The 19,732-nt window shown below is 43.2% G+C and overlaps 1 protein-coding gene across 5 annotated transcripts in view; it reads right to left on the bottom strand.

Annotated features, from left to right (window-relative positions):
* Med15 (mediator complex subunit 15) overlaps positions 1-2,734 on the bottom strand; it is a 64,520-nt gene extending 61,786 nt beyond the window's left edge. For all 5 annotated transcript variants that reach the window (XM_057765029.1, XM_057765025.1, XM_057765026.1 and 2 more), the window contains exon 1: positions 2,573-2,734. In XM_057765029.1, coding sequence (XP_057621012.1) covers positions 2,573-2,640 — 68 coding nt within the window. In that variant the 5' untranslated portion in view covers positions 2,641-2,734. The remainder of the gene's footprint in view (positions 1-2,572) is intronic.
* Between the last annotated feature and the right edge of the window lie 16,998 nt (positions 2,735-19,732).

The following is a 19,732-nucleotide window of genomic DNA, read 5'->3' as shown; positions in this document are numbered from 1 at the left end:
GTCAGAAAAAACAGCCAATGTGTTAGAATAGGCCGCAAAGAAAGCACAAGGAACAGTCTCCAGGAACAAACACTGACCCCTGGCAAGTGGCCAGGAAGGAAAGAGGATACCTCGGTTTTACAAGTGTTAAGCAGTAGAATTTGGCCAGCAATTATTTTTTGTTTGTTTGGTTTTTGGTTTTTGGATTTTCGAGGCAGGGTTTCTCTGTAGCTTTGGAGCCTGTCCTGGAACTAGCTGTGTATAACTGGCTGGCCTCAAACTGTCACAGAGATCCGCCTGCCTCTGCTTCCCGAGTGCTGGTGCCACCAATGCCCAGCATGCCCAGCAATTTGAATGGGATTGGAAGTAGGTTCCTCCCCCAGTGGGTCCATCAAAAAGTGTATATTAGCTGGGCGGTGGCGCACACTTTTAATTCCACACTCAGGAGGCAGAGGCAGGCGGATCTTTGTGAGTTCAAGGCCTGGTGTACACAGAGCTAATTCCAGGACAGCCAGGGCTACACAGAGAAACCCTGTTGCAAAAATCTGAAAGAGTGTATATTGCCAACATCTTGATTTCAGCCTTTTAACTAACACTCACCAAACCTTAGCTGAGCCTCTCCTCTGACATAAAGAAATGATCAGATATAATTGGTTACTACAGCAAAATAAAATAATACATAAGCAGCAATATCTTACAAAGGTAGAGGGCACCTCGGTTCCCACAAGGAAGTTGAATTATGACATATCCAGTATGCTTCAGTCTTTCCCCAGACCTCAGACACTTCTACAGCCCGTCTGTGGTGACAACTCACTACTACAGAGCTACCTGGTTTTCCCCAAAGAATCTTTGCCCTGGGGCTCAGATCATTTCTAAGACTTCATTCCTAAGATTTCATGTAGATATAACTCAAGTGCACCAATAAAGCACTTGTGGGCTGGAGCCTTGGCTCGGGTTAGCACACTCGGTGGCTGCTCTTGCAGAAAATCCAGATTTAATTCCCAGCACTCATAAAGCAGCTCATAAGAACCCCTGTAACTCCAGGCCCAGGGGGACCCATACCCTGACCTTAGAGGGCACCAGTCATACACAGTACACTTATATACAGGCAAGCAAAACACTCATACATATAAAATAAAAAACCAAAACACTTGTTTGCTGAAGTGTCTGCAAACTGTCCAAGGGTTATTCTGTGGTGGTACCAAGCCTGATAGAGTACCCAATCCTTCCGATGTACTGATGTTTCCCTGCATTTAGCCCAGCCTCCTTCTTTCCACACTGCTTCAGCCCACCCCCTCCAACCAGTAAATTACCAACGTGTCCACACATTCCCCTTTCTCTGGAATGTGTCTTCCTCTTTCAATTTCCATCATCTAATGTGGGCCTTTATAATCCCTGCCAACTATGTCTTCTACAACAACTCATGAAACCATATGATGGACAGTGGCCTAGCAGTGAAAATGTGAGTAGAAACAGACAGAACCCCCACCAACCCCTCCAGAGCAAAAAAAAACCTCCCCAAACTGCCTACTTGGCCTCACTTGGGTCCTTAATTTATCTCCAGGGACTCAGGGACCTTCCCAAGAGTAGTGCTGGACCACCTCAAGGCAGACCACATGTCAAACAGATACAGGTTATTTGCCCAGCATCCCCATCACTAACCATGCCAGCATCTGCTCCATCTCCTTGACTGTTTTGCTCCCAAGAACTCTCCACCTACTACAGTCCTTCATGATGGCTTCTCAGTCATATGCTGGGAATGGTGGCCTGTCACCCTCCTACTTTTCTTTCTAGAGCTCAATCTGTCACTACTCTAGCAGGCTGCTCCAGTCCTGCTCATCTCACACTTTAGCGCCCACAACGTGATTGAGCACCGACACAACTGTACTATCTGTTCCTTTACCGGCAGTACCAACCCTCAGGGAAAAGGCCGTGCCACAAGCAATTTTCTAAACACTTCCGGAAGCTCAATAAAACGGCTAGGTGAAACAAGCACTCAGCAATGCTCCCTGAGCAGAGGGCACCCCAACCCTTCATTCCCTAATCCACAGCTGCTTCCTTCCAGCGTTCGGCCAACTTCACACACCTTGTGGAAGAGAAGGGAACACTATTCTCTGTCTCCACTGCCCGCGGTCCAAACACCTACTAACCTTCCAATAATCTTTCAATCTTGTCTTCCACCTACCCTCCTCCAACTCACTGATGTGGTTTTCTTTTTATTATTATTTTGTAATAAGCCGCTCGGCACCCCTGGTAAATCTGGAGCTGCCTCTTTCTTTTTCTGTATTCCGTGAGAATCTAAGCAGAGGAAAAATTGCACTCAAGCACACAAATGACGAGGCGGCTCACGACGATGACTCACTAGCCAGGGTTGCTGGGTTTGCAGAGCTTGACCCCAGAAAAACTAGCCAGCAGTCCCTGCCGCCCCACACAGGCCAGGGAGTCGGCAGAAGGATCTTGCACGTTCCCGGCGCCCAGTGGATTTCGCGGGTTCCCGCCAGGGTCTACCTGGGGGGGGGGGGGGTCCAGCCCGGCCTCACCCTCCCCGCGGCGAAGGTCCGACCACCCGGTCCTCGCCCCCGGCCACACTCACATTTGGCTGACCAGCTTCTGCCGAAAGGCGGCGCTACGCCAGTCGGTCTCCTGCCCCGAAACGTCCATACCCGTAGCCCGTGCCCCTCGCACCCACCACCGCCGCCGCCGCTGCCGCTAACACAGCGCCAGGCCCGAACGCGGAAGTCGAGCGATCCCGCTGCCGGACTACACCGGAAGTACAGAGAGGTTGTCGGAAATGGAGTCTGGTTCCTTATACGCATGCGCGAGCGCACGCACGCACGCACGCACGCACACACATACTCTCACGGTCTATAGGCTATCTACCTATATTTTGTTGTCAGTGTTGAGGGCGGCTTATTTTACTGTTGGAATAATTGCTAATGAATAATACACTTTTTTCCCAAACAATGTTATAGTATTGGCATTTTAATATCTAATTTAACGTATATGTACATTCTACAGCTATCAAGATAAAACTAGTATTGTCACCACCAAAAAACAATGTCAGATTTAAGATCTCTGCCCATTGAGTCAGTAAGCTTAATATTAAAAAAAAAAAGCAAAATCCAATGTCTATCAATGCTTTTTCTGGAGTTCATATTCCTTACTTCTTAGTGGTTCATACCTTAATACATTTTTTGAGTATTTGACCTGGTGTTTAAGGGTTGCTGTGCTTGTGTGTCTTGAGTTCACCTTTCAATGTTTACATGACTTAAGTTTAGAGTAGCGATAATAAGGTAACTAACCAATTTTGTGAATCTTCGTTTTCCCAAACATGTGAAGGTCATCATTTAAGAACTTTCTTTGTCCCAGCACCCAGGAGGCAGAGACAGGCAGATCTCTGCTGAGTTCAAGGCAGCCTGGTGTACATAGTGAATTCCAGGACAGTCAGGGCCCACATAGAGAGATCTTGTTTCAAAAAAGCATCTGTTTATTGTTACAGAAGAAAGCACTTGGGGGGGGGGTGGAGTTTTTTTGTTGTTGTTTTGTTTTGTTTTTGAGGTTTTTTGTTTGTTTGTTGTTTTGGGGTGTGTTTGTTTGTCTTTGGAAAAGCCTTAATACCTGTGGATTAAAAGTTGAGTGTGATGAACCTTAAAAAGAAAATTCAAAACTGCCAAACATTGTGGTACATGACTTTAATCCCAGCCTTTGGGATGCAAAAGCAAGCAACAGCGGTATTTTCAAGGTCAGTCTGCACAAGGCTAATATAGGTTCTTTATTCAAATTTTAATGACAAATATCAACTCTCATATCACACAACAGAGAGTTCCAAACCAGCCTGGGAGACTTAGAAAGATCCAGTCTCAAATAGATAGATAGATAGATAGATAGATAGATAGATAGATAGATAGATAGATAGATAGATAGGGAAAGAACGAGACAAAGGAAGCTCCTGACCCGTGACACCCATGCCATGCAAGTAGCACTGCAGCATTAGAGAGTGGAAATGTCCTGCACCCAAACAAGATCTCCAGGATAAGTGATGCCCATGTAAGGGTGAGAAACAGATGCTGGTCTTGGACAAAACCAAGTTCCTCGTACCGGATCACATCTACACAAGTAAACTCTTCAAGATAATTAGAAGGCAGTTACAGCTCAGCAGTAATCCTTGTGGTGAACTAGCACAGTGTACTGAGCGTGTGTGAGCCTATCTCCACCGAGTATGAGAGCAAGAAGGATAAAGACCATTCCTTATACGTAGTGTTCGCCTTCCGGGAGACATTTGGATCAGCACTGGCTGGATGAGACTATACCAATGCCTAAAGTTTGTTAAGCCTTGGCTGTTGTAATAAAAAAAAAAGTGGCACATGAGAGAAATACGCCATGTGACAGAGCTCAGGTGGAGAAGTTTTTTATTGGAGAAAAGTTGATGGGAAAGTGGGGGAGGGGAGAAGAGAGACCGGTCCCTCTGGGGCCAGGAGTGCAGAAGAGAAGAGGAGAGAAGAGGAGGGGAGGGGAGGGGAGAGAAGGAGAGAGGAGGGGAGGAGAAGTGGGGAAGAAGGAGGGAGAGGAGGAGGAGAGGGGAGAGAGGGGAGAGAGGAGAGAGAGAAGAGAGAGGAGAGAGAGAGAGAGAGAGAGGAGGGGGGGGAGGAAGAGAAGAGACGGGAGGTAAGCGAGGCCCACCCTCTAACAGAGAACGTCACAAAGGCACACAGAAGTTGCTCTTAGTGGCTGTAGCTGAAGATGTATCCTGCTAGGACCTCACGGGCAGGCCAGTACAGATACCTGATTACTAACACTGACCACTGAGAAAGAAAGAGATTCCACAGATCACCACTTGCAGATCAGAACATAGACATCCACCAAGGATGTTAGGAATTGCTTGTCGGCCAGAAACTGAGCTCCACAAAAACGCGTTCAGCCTGTAAACTCATCTAAACTAGGCTATCTTGTGTTAGAAGGCTAAAAACAAAATATTTCGCATCCTAAACAAAATTGCAATAAAACAAAAAAGAATAAGTTCACAAGATAGAGTGGTTTCAGTGACAGCAAATTGCCAGATAATTCTGCCTACCTTGGTAATCTGGTCAAGGCAAATGCAGGTTCTTTTATTCTAATCTTAATTGCCAAAAATAACTGATATCACACAGTACCCAATAAAATACATAAACATGTGTATCTGGTTACAGAATGAATACAAGTTCAGCAACAATATAGCTCAGGACATTTCAGAGGTAGGCTAGAGAAATGCAAGAGAGTGGTCTACTGATCAGGTAACAGAGCCAAAACACCCTGGGGAAGAAGCTGCTGTTGAGGCAGCAGGAGAGTCAGGGGCGAGGAGGGAAGAAGTCGTCAGCTGCAGAAACAGAACCAGATCTGGAGCTGTGAGAGACAGCCGGGCAGACCCCTGAACAGGAGGGCGAAGACTTGAGTATGCTACACCAACAGGGGGGTACCAAATGGAGCTGAAGCTCCAGGAACAAGCAGGAGAGCAGCATGGGTTATCAGTCGGTGCTGATACCCTTCACAGTACCACTGTGGCTGTGACTGTCACTTTACAGAGTTCAAGTGAGGGAGTTGTACCCTTTTGTTGTTTTGGCATGTTTCATGCATTCTTGCGCCTGGTTTCTACAATGTGATTTTAATTTTCCCATGTGTCCCTGCAGTCTCAATCCACCTGGATAAATTTATAGAATTCACCCGTCCGCCTGGCAGTGGTGGCGCACGCCTTTAATCCCAGCACTTGGGAGGCAGAGGCAGGCGGATCTCTGAGTTCAAGGCCAGCCTGGTCTACAAGAGCTAGTTCCGGGACAGGCACCAAAGCTACAGAGAAACCCTGCCTCGAAAAACCAAAAAAAAAAAAAAAAAAAAAAAAAGAATTCACCCGTCCTACTCCCAGCAATAAGTAATTTATCAGTCTGCACTTCATGATTGACATGACTTACTTACATATTACATGGATGGATATTATTTGCTTATATATTACATGGTAGACATTATTTACTTATATGTTACATGATAGACGTTATTTATTTATATGTTACATGAATGCGTTATTTACCTATATATTACATGGTAGGCGTTATTTACTTACACATTACATGATAAACATTAGTTAACATGGTAGATGTTATTTACTTATATGATAGACTTTATTTAGTTATATTACATGATAGGCATTTTTACTTATATATTTTATGATAGGTGTTTTACTTATATATTACATGATATATATTATATATTGTATGATAGAAGTTATTCATTTATATATTGCATGATAGAAGTTATTTATTTATATATTACATGACAGAAGTTTTTACTTATATGACATGATAGTTGTTATTTACTTATATATCACATGATAGAAATTATTTACTTATATATTACATGATAAGAGTTTTTTACTTATATATTACATGACATGACAAGTGTTATTTACTTACATATTACATGATAGAAGTTATTTAGTTACCCACCCAGGAACACAATCCTCCATCCTGAAAATTGACTAAAAATCTGTTAAAAAAAAAAAGAACTCTCAGAATAAGACACAGCCTGAAAACCACTATTTTACACAATAGGGAAGAAGAGACTAGGGCATGGGCTGAGTTCAACACACATGAAGTTGGGAGGAGAGAACCAACTCCACAAAGTTGTCCTCTGACCTCACATGTGTACCCACACATACACACACTGAAGAATAACAAATTGCTTAAGATTTTCAAAATGTGGGGCTGGAAAGGTGGCTCAGTGGTTAAGAGCACTGGCTGCTCTTCCAGAGGTCCTGAGTTCAATTCCCAGCACCCACATGGTGGCTACAACCATCTATAATAGGATATGGTGCCCTCTCTGGCATGCTGAACACACATACATAAAGATTAAATAAATTTAAAAAAAGATTTTCAAAATGTAACTAGTGAATGTACAAAATATGTTTAGGAATTTTGTGTATTTTTCTAGTCATCTATTAACTATATGTGCTGGTTTGTCAATTTAACATAACCTAGAGTCTCTTGGGAAGGGAGAATCTCAGCTGAGGAATTACCTCCATCAGATGAACCTGCAGGCATATCTGTTGAGTATTTTGTTGACTAATGACTGATGTAGGAGGGATCAATTCATTCTGGACATTCATGGACAGGTGATCCTGGGAAAGTAAGCAAGACAAGTCATATAGAACAGGCCAATATGCAGCTTTCCTGTGTTTGCTGTCTCTGTCTCTGCCCTGAATTCTCTCAATGATGGACTGTTGTAGTAAGGAGGCTGCTTGTTTGTTCCCGGGCAACTCATAGACAGAAGGGCATCCCACGCCAGGCTGTCATCAGGATGTGTAAGGCAAATAGAACTTTCTTCCCCCAGTTGTGTTGGGGCATGGTGTTGGTCACAGCACCAGGGAGCAATCAGCACACGAGATCATCAGCACTGCTGTGCTGCTTTTCTGTTGCTGAGGTAAAAATGCCACAACCAACAGCAATTTGTGGAAGAGAAGAAAGGCTTCATTTTTCCTTTATGGCTCTAGCAGGATAGTCTTCATGGCAGGGAAGGCATGGCATCTGGACAGAAGCTGACTGGTCACACTTCATCTGTGCACAAGAAGAAGACAGGGAGAAGAGGAAGTAGAGCAAGGCAACAAACTTGCAAAGTCCCCTCTCAGGAACTCCCTTCCTCCAGCAAGTCCGCTCCTCTTGAAAGTTCTAGACAGCACTACCAACTGAAGACCAAGTTTTCAAATACATGCACCTATGGGGGATATTGCTCATTGCAACTACCATAAGCAGAGAGTCATAAGAATGTTGGGAAAAAAAAAACAGTTTTCAACATAAAAATTACAGCTCTCACCTCAAAGGGAATATATAGTAAGGAGGACACTTGGTTCCTGGCCGCTTAGCCCTGAAATAATCACACAGAAACTGTATTATTTAGATCACTGCTTGGCCCATTAGCTCTATCTTCTTATTGGCTAACTCTTACATATTAATTTAACCCATTTCTATTCATCTTTGTATCATCACATGGCTGTGGCTTACCAGGTAAAGTTTCCAGCATCTGTCTCTGGCAGGGCTACATGGCTTCTCCTGACTCCATCTCCTTTTTTCCCAGCATTCAGCTTAGTTTTCCCAGCCTAGCTTTTTCCCCCTATAGCTCTGCTATAGGCCCAAAGCAGATTACCATTATTTATCAATGGTAATCACAGCATACAGAGGGAAATCCCACATCACCTCCCCTTTTCTGTTTAAATGAAAAAGGTTTTAACTTTAACATAGTAAAAATCACCCAGGAGACAAACTTCTGGGTACATCAGTGAGGGAATGATATTGACTGGGCTAGCTTCAGGGCATGCTGGTGGGGTCTGTTGAAGTGGGAAGACGGCCTCTACTGTGGCCCCACAATTCTGTGATCTATGGTCTAGGGCTGAAGAGAAGGGAGAGAGCAAGCTAACCCCCAACATTCACTGCTTTCTGTTTCCTGACTGCAGAAAAACACCACCGCCTCATGCTTGGTCACCATGGCCTTCTCTCCACTGCAGAGAGTATCACCATGGCTCTCTCTCCACAGCAGAGGGGATCACCTTTGAGTCAAAATAAATTCCTTTCCCCTTATATAGCTTTTGTTAAGCTATTTGTATCATAGTAACTGAAAAACTAAAACAAACCATATATATCATTTTGGTGACTGTGAAGTTATTTTTTTTTTTGAGACAAGGTTTCTCTATGTATCCCTGGCTGTTCTGGAGCTCACTCTGCAGACCAGGCTGACCTCAAACTCAGAGATCCACCTGCCTCTGCCTCTTCAGTGCTGGGATTAAAGGCGTGTGCCACTACCACCCAGCTCACAGCTCACTCTGCTATTTTCAGTCAGTAATACTTAGATTACTTGTGAAATCTTTTCTTTTTGAAACTTTTGTCTATATCTACTTCTTATACTAGTTAAACAAGTATTTCTTTATTGCATATGAGATTACTTATACATCAGAAAAGGAGCCTGCTGAGCTGGGTGTACTGATGTATAGCTGTAATCCCAGTATTCAGGATGAAGACAGGCCAGCCAGCCTCAGCTACGTAGCAAGTGGTGGCCAGCTTGTTCTACATGGTGGCACATGGTTTTGACCCCAGCTTCCAGGAGGCAGAGGCACATGGATCTCTACAATCTCTACGTAGCCTGTCCAGGACAACAAGTAAATGGCAAAATTTTGTCTCAAAATATTAAAAAACAAGAAAAAGGGGGGCTGGAGAGATGGCTCAGAGGTTAAGAGCATTGCCTGCTCTTCCAAAGGTCCTGAGTTCAATTCCCAGCAACCACATGATGGCTCACAACCATCTATAATGAGGTCTGGTGCCCTCTTCTGCCCAGCAGGCATATACACAGACAGAATATTCTATACATAATAAATAAATAAACATAAAACAAATTCTGTACCCTTCTTTTAAAAAAAGACCACACTTATATAAGAAAAAGAAAAAGGGGAGTCTATTTGAATTATTACCATGGTTCCCTAAATTTGTAAGATAGATAGATAGATAGGTATTTAAAAAAATTTTTTTTTGAGTGATTGGAGAGATGGCTCAGTAGTTAAGAGCACATCTTGCTCTAGCAGAGGATCCAGGTTTAGTTCCAAGCACCCACATGACTGACTCACAGCAGTCAGTAACCCAAGTCCCAGAGGATCTGACACCCTCTTCTGACCCTCATAGGCATCAGGCATCAGGCATGCACATGGTACACAGACATACCTACAAGCAAAACACACATACACTTAAAAAAAATTATTGAAAGTCGGAGTCTCTGTTAAAGTCCATGGCTCATGCTGCCACCAAAGACCTCAGGATGGGTCTGGGTCACCACCCATGGCCATGATGATATCCAGACCTGAGCTGCTGCCAAGGGCCATGTATGGCTCTGTGGTCCTGTAGCAGCCAGGGTCTTTGTTGATATTCATGGCTTCAGTTGCCACTGAAGTCCATGTGGATGCCCGGTGTCAGGTCAGCCATCTGAGTCCATGTTGGTATCTGAGGGCAATGCTACCCTGGAGCCATGCTGATCTGAGTGACCTGTGCTACCACCCAGGGCCATGGTGACATCTAGACCTGAGCTGCAGCTGAAGGCAATGTCTAGGTCCTTGGTCCTGGTGCAGCTGGATTCTGTGTTGATGTCTGTGGCCTAAGTTACCACAGCAGCCATAGGAACCATGCATGGTGAAATCCAAGGGCCGTGCCCAGCTGGCCCTGCCCTTCACTGGCCCTGCCCCTCACTGGGCACTGTAGCAAGAGAGCTGCTCCCCCTCAAGAGAGAGTAGGATCCCCTGCACTCGGAAGGGTTGGCCCCACTCCTTACCACGGACCTGGGATAGCGGGCTCCGCCATTCACCTGAGACCGGCTCAACTACAACCCAGGCACACACGCAGGGCCTTGGGTCTGCCTACCCTAGTATCTACCGATCTGTGACTTGCTGGAGCTTGTGAAGGGACGGGTCCTGCTGAATAATACACACAGTACATCCATGACTAGGGCAGCCACAGAATATCCAAGAGGAGTCTTGGCTAAGGTCCAGTGATGATGGTGTATCAGAAACCAAAGGCCTTGAACCAGACCGATGACTCACTGAAACAAACATTTGTAAGTAAAGCTGACAGGACAAGGGGTACACTGTGTGACACATCATGGCTCCCAATGTCACTAAACTAATAGAGAGGAGTTGGAGAAGCAGAAAAGACAAAGGGAAAAGTGTTTTGTTTGCTTGGTTTAATTTGGTCTGGTTTAGTTTTTTTTTTTTTTTAATTTTCTTTTCAGGGGAGCCACTGCAAGGGTGAAGGGCAGATATGGAGGAACTGGAAAATGAGTGGAATTGGAGTGCATTAAGGGAAATTCCCAAGGAATCAATAAAGAAGTTATGTTATAAAACATATATAAGTGTGAGGATAATAAGAAGGCAAGAGTGATCAAGGGGAGGAACAAAAGTGGGAGGGAATTTTGTCTGGCCCCTGTGTCTTTAGGCTACATTTCAAACCAGTTAGGTTGGACGGATGGTGGCACACACCTTTAATCCCAGCACTTGGGAGGCAGAGGCAGGTGGATCTCTGTGAGTTCGAGACCAGCCTGGTCTACAAGAGCTAGTTCCAGGACAGGCTCCAAAACCACAGAGAAACCGTGTCTCGAAAAACTTAAATAAAAAAAAAAAAACAATAAAGTATAAGCCTAACAGACAACTTACTTATTTGGGGCTCAGAAGTTAAGAGCACTGGCTGCACTTCCAGAGCTCCTGAGTTCAATTTCCAGCAACATGGAGGATCACAACCTCTATAATGAGATCTGGTGCCCTCTTCTGGCGTGCAGGCATATATGCAGGTAGAACATTGTATGCATAATAAATCTAAATCTTAAGAAAAAAAGAAAGAAAGAAAGAAAAGAAAAAAATCAAACCAGTTAGGATTTGTTGGTGCGGAAATGGCATTGTTCAAGAAGGGCACAAATTCCATTCTAGCAGCAAGCTGGATTTGTTCTTTTTCTTTTCTGGTTTTGATTTAGTTAATTTATTTTTATTTCATGTGCATTGGTGCTTGACCTGCATGTATATCTGTGTGAAGGTGTCAGATCTTAAAGTTACAGTTGTGAGCTGCCATGTGGGTTCTGGGGATAGAACCCAGGTCCTTTGAAAGAGCAGTCAGTGCTCTTAACCACTGAGCCATTTCTCCTGCCCCTGGATCCAGTCCTTTTGAACCTTGGAGTACTGCAACGGGCACATGTCCAGCTGAGTCCTGAAGGATGAGAAGCTGATGTGAGCTGTGACACAGAGAGGTTAATGACACAAAGGAGGCTTCAGTCCAGCTGTCCATTCTGAGTCCCAACATCAATGTCCAGAGTAAGAAGGAGAGGGATGAGTTGGATGCCTGTGGCTCATGAGCCCCCACTTTAGAGGTCACACCTTTTGGAGGTTTGGAGCCATCGATCACTGCTCAGTTACTGATCAGTAACTACTACAAGGCCGACAGAGAGGTGACAAAGAGAACCGCAGTTAGAGTGTCTTAGAAGAAGGTCCATCCGAGGGGCCATGAAAGAACTTAACAATTGTGCCCCTCGACCGAAGGATAAATTAGGAAAATGTGGTACATTTGCGCAATGGAGTGCTACACAAAAGAAAAAAATAAACAATGACATCTTGAAATTTGTGGGCAAATGGATGGATCTAGAAAGCATCATATTGAGTGAGGTAACCCAGATGCAGAAAGACAAATATCATATATACTCACTCGTGAAGCAAAGAAAAACCAGGCCATAACTCACAATCCCCAAGAACCTAGACAACAATGAGGACCCTAAGAGCTACATACATGGATCTAAACTACATGGGACAAAGAAAAAGACAAGATCTCTCTCTCTCTCTGGTTTTTTGAGACAGGGTTTCTCAGTACCTTTGGAGCCTAGCCTGGAATAGACCAGGCTGGCCTCGAGATTGCAGAGATCCACCTGTCTCTGCCTCCCGAGTGCTGGGATTAAAGACATGCACCACTACCACCCAGCAAAAAGATCTTCTGAGTAAATTGAGAGCATGGGGACCATGGGAGAGGATAGAAGTGGGGGGGGGGGAGAAGGGAGGGAAGCAGAGAAAAATATATAGCTAAATAAAAACAATAAAAAAATAAAAAAACTAACTTAACAGTTGGCAGAGATACGGAATATAAGCCAGGAGGTAATAACTGTGCAACTTTGCGGAGAGCATTAAAAAACAAAGTTACATGGGGAAAACTTTTACATCAAGATTAACATGAATGAGTCAAAAACAACAACAACAACAAACAACCGAGCAGTAGGATCACACGCCTTTAACCCCCCGTACTCAGGACGCAGAAACAGGCAGATCTCTTATTTGAGGCCAGGAGCTCCAGGACAACCAGAGCTACACAAAGAAATTATTTATTTATTTAAGATTTCTGCCTCCTCTTCGCCACCGCCTCCCATTTCCCTTCCCCTCCCTACACAGAGAAATTCTGTCTCAAAAAGAAAAAAAGGGGAAAAATTAACATGTGTTTAGTGCAATTGGGCAACTGGCATAACCATACCAACTCCACCAGAGTTCTGTAGAAGGATAAGGTAGGTGTTGTTAGTGGTTTGTTATATCAGCCTCCTGAACAAGGAACAAGCACCTGGAAGCTTTGTATAAAAACAAAACAAAAAAAGCAGCGTAGAACTCAGCATCTGAGGAATGGCTCTGAACAGTGATAGTCCTTTTGCCCACAAATGATAAACTTTGTATATCTGTTTCAAATATTAACAATGTCATCTGTTGAGTTGGAGAGATGGCCCAGTGGTTAAAAGTATTGCTTGCTCTTCTAAAGGTCCTGAGTTCAATTCCCGGCAACCATATGGTGGCTCACAACCATCTGTAATGAGGTCTGGTGCCCTCTTCTGGCCTGCAGACATACACACAGACAGAATTTTGTATACATAATAAATAAGTATTTTAAAAAAACAACAATGTCAACTATTATTTAATAAACAAAAATATCTTTAGTAAAACAGATTTCTGGTTAAAAACAATTTGATAAGGTGAAAATTTTAATTTTATGGAACTATTACCTAAAATGGCCATATCTAATATTTGAAAACATGACAATACATACTTTTGTTAACATCAAATTATTACACCTATGTGCCGCGCCAGTGCGGGCTGGAACCAAGAGTCTCGGCGGAGGGTGTCCAGGTTGAATGAATACACAGAGCAGGAGGTTGAGGTGGAACAGCTTTCTTTATTGTCTGCTGGGCTGGTTTTATAACATGGCACCAAATGAGGAGGGGCTGCGAAGGGACTGTAACCTGACCCTGGCAGGGATCAAGGAATGGTCATCATGCACTCAAAATTCCTTCCTTCCCCGCTCCAGGAGCAGAGGGAATTTATTATGTTTTCCTTGCAGATAAGCACCTCAAATGGGGGTAGGGATATCAACTCGGGGCTGCAATTCCCACACCTATGTTTGAAGATTATATAGTAGCTATATTTTATATCATCGGATTGTGTAAAGAGACTATTTAATTCTAAGTTGCATTCCTCTGAAGAAATTATTTTTAATTTTTAATTTAAAAAGTATACTCTTGGCCGGGCGGTGGTGGCGCACGCCTTTAATCCCAGCACTCGGGGGGGGGGGGGGAGGCAGGCGGATCTCTGAGTTCGAGGCCAGCCTGGTCTACAAGAGCTAGTTCCAGGACAGGAACCAAAAAAAAGCTACGGAGAAACCCTGTCTCGAAAAATCAAAAAAAAAAAAAAAAAGTATACTCTTGCCTTTTTAAGAGTAAACAATTTACTTTACAGTGTTTTCTAAAAATAGCCTTATTAGCAGAACCCTTTCAAAATTCTCTACATTTTCTTTCTAGATGAAAGATGAAAGCAGTCAGTCATGTCAAATCTATATCAAATAATTTACATGTAACCTGGACTGAATTAACCAAGAGGGTCAACTCTTTACTCCTTCTGTCCATGAATAAACCTCTAGGTGACCACGTGCTGACAGCAGTTAGCATGCGTCCCAGCATCATTCTGTTTAAAAATAGATTGTTTGTTTAGAGGCATAATTTTAAAAAGCAATATAACAAAATTAAAGGAGTGTTTGAATATCCACAAACAACACTGCCCAAGCCTGTGTACTCTGTGGGCTTCAAGGGGAGAGTGCAGGCTGGCCCTGGATCTCTGTCTGGGTAGAGGCTAGATTATGTTCTCACAACTCCACAGGTGAGCCCAGATTGGAGAGTGCCTCCTTCATCTAAGTCAGTGGTTCACCTTCCTAAAACTGTGACCCTTTAATAGTTCCTCATGCTGTGAAGACCCCAAGCATAAAATCATTTTCTTTTTTTGAGGGGGGGTTTTTTGAGACAGGGTTTCTCCGTAGCTTTTGGTTCCTGTCCTGGAACTAGCTCTTGTAGACCAGGCTGGCCTCGAACTCACAGAGTTCCGCCTGCCTCTGCCTCCCGAGTGCTGGGATTAAAGGCGTGCGCCACCACCGCCTGGCATAAAATCATTTTCATTGCAACTTCAAAACTGCAATTTTGCTACTGTTAGGAATTGTAATGTGAGTATCCGATATGAGACTCTTGCGAAAGAATCATTTGACAGAAAAGGGGTTGTGACAAACAGGTTGAGAATTGCTGATCTATCTCCTGAAGAATCTAAAGGCTTGGGATAAAACATAATAGACTCGTTAGTTGACAACACATATATAAAACCAACTGTCAAAGACACAGTTTGGATATTCTGAATAACTTTCCAAAACTGTGAGTTTGATGACAGAGTGTCTGATACACACCTTTAATCAGGAAATGCAGTGGTTGGGGTGTGAACCCAGAGAACAACTTTCACTAGGAAGGGCTGAATGCCGGGGTAAAGGGCATGGCGAGTTGGACCAGCATGCAGGTCCCATACTAGTCCAGGGGTAGCGTAGGTACAAGGTTCCCCATTTCAGCATCCTCGTATGTCAGTTCTGGAGACATTAACAGCAGAGTGATTGTTATTTGCCTCTCTGTTTGAGATATTTAGGATGTGGGCATGGACTCTGAGATCCTCTACTGGGCAAGATATCCATCACCCCTGTGGCATGGCTATTCTTGGCTGTCAACTTGATAATCCATCCCCCTGTGGGATGGCTATTCTTGGTTGACAACTTTTCTATATCTGGAATGAACTACAACCCAGAAATGTAGGGCAAAATTGTGATTTAGATCTTGAGGCAAGAAGACAACGAACCTTTGATCTGGATGTTGAGGCTGGAAGGCACAGCTTTAATCTGAACCTTGCCTTCTACTGGAAGCCTGTATAAAGACAGTGAATGAAGGAAGGTTCTTTCTTTGCCCGCTTGCTCTCCCCTTGTCAGCGCATCCATTCTGTCACTGGCATTGGAGCCTGCTTCTTCAGGATCCCAGCATATACTAAGGCCAGCTGAGACACCTATTTACAGGTAGCCACTGTTGGACTGCAGCCTGTAAGTCATTCCAATAAATTCTCTTTATATCATCTATCTACTATCTATCTATCTATCTATCTATCTATCTATCTATCTATCTATCTATCTATCTAGGGTATATGTATGTGTATACACACACACACACACACACACACACACACACACACAGAGAGAGAGAGAGAGAGAGAGAGAGAGAGAGAGAGAGAGAGAGAGAGAGAGAGAGATTCATTTTGTAAGTTTTGTGACTCTAAGAACTCTGACTAACACCCTGTCATATGAGCAGCCAGGAACCAAGAAGTGGCCCTCTAACAACAAATTGGCGGCCACATGGTCAACTAAAATCCAGTTTAAACCTGAGAGAGTTTGGGAAGGAATCCTAGACACAAAAGAACAGAGTTAATCATGGTTTGGTAGCGGTATTTTCTTGGTTGGGCTCTGTTTGCTAGAAGCAAGCAGAGGCATGGCTCCTGTAAGAGAGGTTTTCCTGATTCAGCAGTAGCAGAAAAAAAAAAAAGCCACACTGCTTTGAACTGTTGGCTTTCTGGGCCATGCTGCCAGTGTGACCTCTAGCTCTTTCAGGAGGCCAAGCATTTAAATGTTTTTTTTTTTGTTTGTTTGTTTGTTTTTATTTTTATTTACGAGAGAGGGTTTCTCCATAGTTTTTTGGTTCCTGTCCTGGAACTAGCTCTTCTAGACCAGGCTGGCCTCAAACTCACAAAGATCTGCCTGCCTCTACCTCCCAAGTGCTGGGATTAAAGGCCTGATTTACCACCACCTGGCTTTGTTTTGTTTTTTAAAGAATTGTTGTATTTCCTTATTGCCCCATTGTCTCCCCTCTATAAAACTACTCAGGATTTTACTCCTTAAAAGGAGCCCAAGAGATGGATTAGGGTCTGATCTCTTAACCCGATTTAGGAGGCAATCTCTAGCCAGTTCTCAGGTGCACCCCAATAAAAATCAAGCTTTCAAGGCTGGAGAGTTAAGAGCAAGTGCTGTTCTTCCAGAGTCCTGAGTTCGACTCCTAGCAAATAAATACATACTGGTTCACAACCATCTGTAATGAGATCTGGTGCCCTCTTCTGGCATGTAGGCATACATGCAGGCAGAACACTGTTTACATAATAAATCTTTTTTTTTTTCTTAAATCAAACTTGCTTTAAATTTGGCTCAAATTATGGTAGTGATCTTATTCTCGCCATTGGGATTAACATTTTCTGGAGATCCCCAGGAAGATTCAGACCACCTACCCAAATTCTCTGGGGCTGCCTTCCGTTCATGAACCATCGGGTGAACTTTTATGCTGAGAAAAACAGCAAGCATCCATGGCCTCCTGGCGCATTATGGTTTGGTTCTATTTTGTGGAGAGGGTTCGACAGGACCTCAATATTCTCCTGCCCAGAGCAAAAAGTGAGACCTCACACCACCCACCTGAGGTTTTTTGTTGTTGTTGTTTTTGTTTTTGTTTTTCGAGACAGGGTTTCTCTGTGGTTTTGGAGCCTGTCCTGGAACTAGCTCTTGTAGACCAGGTTGGTCTCGAACTCACAGAGATCCGCCTGCCTCTGCCTCCCAAGTGCTGGGATTAAAGGCGTGCGCCACCACCGCCCGGCCCACCTGAGGTTCTTGGTCTGGTTTTATGTCCTGTTTGTTTTGTCTTGGTACATATTGTCTTGTCTTTGGTTTCATTTTACTGCCCTCTTTCTGTCTCTTGTACTTTCTGTGTTAATTGGTTTATTTTGGACTTGGGCAACTGAACGAATGGACAGTATGGGTAGTAAGACCAGTAAGCCCAACAGCCCTCTAATTCTCAGTAATCAACTACCTGTGTCTCACCGTGATGACTAGATAAAAAGAAAAGGTTTCAAGCTTATGTAAGTTGTGAGGGCCAAAGTAAACGTTTTAGGATATGTAAATGCAGGTGGTGAAGGCAAGGATTTAAGGTATACAAAAAACATTTCATGCTGGGAGGTGGTGGTACACACCTTTAATCCCAGCACTCGGGAGGCAGAAGGAGGCGGATCTCTGTGAGTTCGAGGACAGCCTGGTCTACAAGAGCTAGTTCCAGGACAGGAACCAAAAAGCTATGGAGAAACCCTGTCTTGAAAATCAAAAAAAAAAAAAAAAAAAAAAATTTTACTTTGCGCAATAAACACCAGGAAGCAGTTGGGAGAGAACTATGCCCATATTCCCAAATACTGTTTATAAATGTTTCTTTACATTTAAAGGGGGATATGCTATAGAGATTTGCATTAGTATAGATCTTGGTTTATTGATACAAATTTAAGGTCAATTTTGTTTTACTATGTATATCTATTTCTCCTCTTGATTAAGGTATTGTGATTGTGCAGCTCATTTAAAAATGTAATGTATAATTAAGAAATATAGATTAATAGATAATCATCTATAATAGTCAAGCTTCTAGTCATGTTAGTTAGGTTTTCTAGATATATAGAGATATATTTCAATTAGATAGGTGTTCTTCAAACCTTTCAAAGACCTATGGAATATGGCATTTAAATGTTTTAAGAAGTTAGGAATTTTCATGACAGTGAGACACATCTACTCCTGGCAGCACCAATTACTTCAAGAGGAAGATGGGGCCGGGCGGTGGTGGCGCACGCCTTTAATCCCAGCACTTGGGAGGCAGAGGCAGGCAGATCTCTGTGAGTTCGAGACCAGCCTGGAGCTAGTTCCAGGACAGGCTCCAAAACCACAGAGAAACCCTGTCTGGAAAAACCAAAAAAAAAAAAAGAGGAAGATGGGCATCAGAGAGGCTCCACATGGAGTTTGTTAGCCATTTGAGCAAGAAACTGCTCTTGCCTGGACTGCTTGATGGTATACTATGTGAACTGAACGTGCAGGACCCACAGAGAAATGACTGCTGAACTTGTCTAAAGGTGAGACTATCCTTCAGGGTTCCTGCTTCATGAAAGAGTCTGCAAGACATTCTGCGAGACACAGAAGAGGTTACTGACAAACTGCCAATATAGGTGGAACTGTCTTTGAATTTCCTGCTTTGTGGAAAAGTCTGCCAGACACTATGAACCTATAAACTAAAGATGGACACTCCAACAATACAGAATGGGTTATGTTATTAAAACATCTTAAATGCCATATTCTGTAGATCTCTGAAGTGTTTGAAGTCACTTTGGGTGACTGTGTTTGAAGACCACCTGTCTATGTAAACTATTTCTCTCTTTGACTTTGAAAATATACTTAATATGACTACAAGTTTGATTGTTATAGGTGACTAACTACTAACCTGCATTTCTGTATTATTCTAATAGTTTAATAATAATAACTTTCAAGAACCAGAAATTTACAAGTCATTGTTAAATGAGCTGTATAGGTTAAATACCTTGAACAAAAGTAGAGACATGTACAGCATGTTCTAACAAAAATAACCTTAAATTTATATTAATATACAAAAATCCATACCAATGTAAAATATTTAAGATTAGTAGTTACTTCTTTGGTTTAAAAGTAGATTCAATAATCTACCTTTTTATCCTATCATTTCTATATTCCCTCTTTTCTTTTCAGAATAAGATCCCTGAATCTAATCTCCTTTGTTCAGCTTTTTACTTGACTATTACAAATAACAACTTGTTACTAACCCCTCTAAATGATGACAAATGTCCATAACCCACTGGATGACCAAAAAATGCCCACCCTACCTCTTGGGAATGTAGGTGTCATTTTCTGAAAATTACTTCCTGTTGTCTGGGGGAAACAGTATCTTTGGGGGACCCTGAAAATAAAATTGTCAAGTCCTGAGAGAGCTAGCTGTATCATTTATTATCCAGTCTTTGTGT

This window comes from Chionomys nivalis, chromosome 3 (assembly GCF_950005125.1).
Source record: "Chionomys nivalis chromosome 3, mChiNiv1.1, whole genome shotgun sequence".
Classification (NCBI taxonomy): Eukaryota; Metazoa; Chordata; class Mammalia; order Rodentia; family Cricetidae; genus Chionomys; species Chionomys nivalis.
The sequence above is the reverse complement of the archived record's forward strand: the minus strand, read 5'-3'. Positions and strand labels throughout refer to the sequence as shown.